The 3,326-nt window shown below is 51.0% G+C and overlaps 1 protein-coding gene across 1 annotated transcript in view; it reads left to right on the top strand.

The window, feature by feature from the left end:
* EMH_0024830 (uncharacterized protein) overlaps positions 1-3,326 on the top strand; it is a gene marked incomplete at both ends in the record, with an annotated part of 8,841 nt that overhangs the window by 4,959 nt on the left and 556 nt on the right. Inside the window, one exon of the mRNA XM_013502351.1 lies at positions 8-3,309. Within this exon, the coding sequence (XP_013357805.1) occupies positions 8-3,309 (3,302 nt within the window). The remainder of the gene's footprint in view (positions 1-7; positions 3,310-3,326) is intronic.

Genomic DNA, 3,326 nt, shown 5'->3' with positions numbered 1-3,326 from the left:
TCCGCAGGTGCAGAGGCAATAGATAATGATGAGGAGAGAACTGGCAACTTGACGGGTCGGACTGAAACAGATGAGGAGAGCCGGCGGCCTCGTCAGCAGGCACAACGTGCAAGACAGGCATCACGTACATCCACGGAGTCTACAGAAAAGGAGAAGGTGGACGACGAAGAGGAAGAAGAAGAACACAGCTCACGAAGCAGAGGAAGTGCAGCACAAGGCCTGCAGAGAGGAGGACAGCAGCGCCGCAACCGACCGGCTGACACCAGCAGCTCGGCTGGTACTGAAGATTCCGATGAAAAGGACGGAGGCGGTTCTAGAAACAGAGAAGGAGGTTCGCGCCAGAGGCAACCACAAAGGAGCAGAGAGCGATCCGCAGGTGCGGACGCGACAGATAATGATGAGGAAAGAACTGGAAACTTGACGGGTCAGACTGAAACAGGTGACGAGAGCCGACGGCCTCGTCAACAGGCACAGCGGGGCCGAGAGGTACCACGTACACCCCGGGAAGCTGTAGAAAAGGAGGAGGAGGATGAGGAAGACGAAGAGGAAAGCGACAGCCCGCGAAGCAGAGGAAGTGCATCACAGGGCCAGCAACGAGGAGGACAGCAGCGCCGAACCCGACCTGCTGATGTCAGCACCTCCATAAGTGTTGAAGATTCTGATGATAAGGAACAAGGGGGCCAGAGAAATAGAGAAGGCGGTTTGCGTCAGAGGCAGCCTCAATCGCATAGACAGCGACCCGCTGGTGCAGATGCAATAGAAAATGATGAAGAGAGAACCGGCAACTTGACGGGTCGGACGGAGAGAGCGGAAGAGAGCAGGCGATCTCGGCAGCAAGCGCAGCGAGCAAGAGAGGTATCACGTACACCCCAGGGAGCTGCAGAAAAAGAGGAGGTAGAGGAGGAGGAAGAGGACGAAGAGGAAAAAGAAGAAGGCGACAGCTCACGAAGCAAAGCAAATGCAGCAGGGGGCCAGCGGAGAGGAGGGCAGCAGCGCCTCGATCGACCGGCTGACGCCAGCACCTCAGTAGGTGACGATGAATCTGATGATAAGGACCGAGGGGGCTCTAGAAACAAAGAGGAAGCTCCGCGCCAGAGGCAGCCTCAAAGGAGCAGAGAGCGATCCGCTGGTGCAGAAGCGGCAGATTATAACAAGGAGAGAACTGGCAACTTGACGGGTCAGACTGAGAGGGCGGAAGAGAGCAGCAACACGCAAAGCAGTTCAAAAGGGCAGCAGCGTGCAATAGAGGCATCACGCTTACCCCAGGGTGACGCAGAGCAAGAAAACGAAGAAAGGAATAGCCCGCGAAATACAATAAATGCAACAGGTGGGCGGCAGAGAGGAAGCCAGCAACGCCGCGGCCGGCCTGACGATACGAAAGCAACAGCAGAAGAGGAAGATTCTGATGATAGAAAGAGGGATATAGAGGAAGTCTCGGGCCAGCGGCAGACTCAACTACGCAGACAAAGACCAGTTGTTGTAGAGAATAGTGCTGATGATGAGGAAAGAACTGGAAACTTGACGGGTCACACTGAGAGAGCGCGCGAGAGCAGACGGCCACGCCAACAGGCACAGCGAGCACAAGAGGCGCCAAATGCACCCCAAGATGTTGAAGAGGACTCGGCAGAGGGAGAAGAAAGAGAAAAAGAGGAAGAAGGAGAGGAAGAAGAGGAGGAAGAAGAAGACAACAACAGCTCACAAAATAGAGAAAGTGCAGCAGGCGGCCAGCAGAGAGGAGGCCTGCCGCGCCGCAGCCAATCTGCTGAAACGAGAAGGTCTTCAGAAGGTGAAGATGCTGATGATAAGGATAGACAGCGCTCTAGAAATAGAGAAGATTCGCGCCTGAGGCAGCCTCAAGGACGCAGGCAGCGACCGGCTGTTGCAGAAGAGGGTGATGATGATGATGAGAGAACTGGTAACGTAACGCATCGGACTGAGACAGCGGCAGGGAGTATCGGCAGACACAGCAGTTCAAGAAGGACACAACAGCAGGAACAGGATACAAGAGAGGCGTCACGTACACCCGCGGTTGACCCAGAGGAAGAAGAAGACGAAGACGACGACGAAGAAAAAGAACAGGAAGAAAGAGACCGAAAAGGAGGAGAAGAAGACGAAGAAGAAGAGGAAGAAGAACCAGACGAAGAAGAGGAGCAAGAACACGAACAAGAAGAAGATGAAAATAGACGAGAAGAAGGACCAGAAGAAGAACACGAAGAAGAACGAGAAGACGAAGAATACGAAGAAGACGAGCAAGAAGAAGGCGAAGAAGAGGAAGAAGAAGAAGAGACGGGAAGGAAAAGACAAACGGATAAAGGAAAGCAAAAAGAAGTTGAAGACGGAGATGCAGAAGAAGAAGAAGACGAAAAGGAGGAACCAGAAGGACGCGGAGCAGAAGAAGACGAAGAAGAGGAGACCGGAAAAGAAGAAAATAAACAAGGAAAAGAGGACAAAGAAAAACACCGAGAGGAAGAAGAACAACAAAACGCAAAAGCACAAGAAAAGGAAGAGGAAGAAAAGAGAGACAAAGAAGAAGAAAAAGAAAAGGAAAAACCAGAAGAAAGCGGTATCATGGGGAATACAAGAAATACAATAGGCAGGCGGCAAAGAGGAAGACAACAGCGAGCCCGCAGCCGACGCCTTGCATCCTCTGTTCCGGTTGTTGGTGATAGTATTATGTTTTCAAGCAATGCAAGTAAAGCAGAAGCAGCATCAAAAGGTAATATTAATGTCGTCACAAGAAATAACGGGAAAACAACGCAAACGTCCCGGGTTCCTGTTGCTGCTGATGCTGCCGCCATCACTACCAGCAACATGAACAAGAACAATAACAAGACCGACAGCAACAACGAGAAGAACAACAACAACAACGAGAATAAGAACAAAATGAGTACTTTTTCTCCTCGTCGTCTCAGAGGATCAAAGCTACCTTATGCATATTTTATAATGGGTGTAAACCAATGGCGTCACATCAACGACCCTGTTCATCAGCTGAAGATGGATACTGCAACATCTCGAGCAGCAGAGAAAGCAGCAGCAAAAGCCAAGGGGCCCATACCCCGGGAAAAGGGTTATTTAGATCCAACTACTGGTTTATTCGGTATACCCACACCTATGGGGCCCCAGACGTACAGATATGATTTAAAAGATCATCAGAAGAAACCACTTGTTTCTCCTGTAGAAATACGCCAGCTAGATATGTGTTACCGACAAGAAAAACGAAAACCTCTCGTGCAGTGCCCAGAAGGATTTACTGCTAATAAAGAAGGCGGGTGTTACATGGAGGTGGCGCCAGCATTCACGTGCCTTGGTGTGAGTTTATTGAATTC

Source organism: Eimeria mitis, genomic scaffold, assembly GCF_000499745.2.
Source record: "Eimeria mitis Houghton genomic scaffold, Emh_scaff893, whole genome shotgun sequence".
Lineage (NCBI taxonomy): Eukaryota > Apicomplexa > Conoidasida > Eucoccidiorida > Eimeriidae > Eimeria > Eimeria mitis.
Note: the sequence above shows the minus strand (reverse complement) of the source record. Positions and strands in the feature narration are given on the sequence as shown.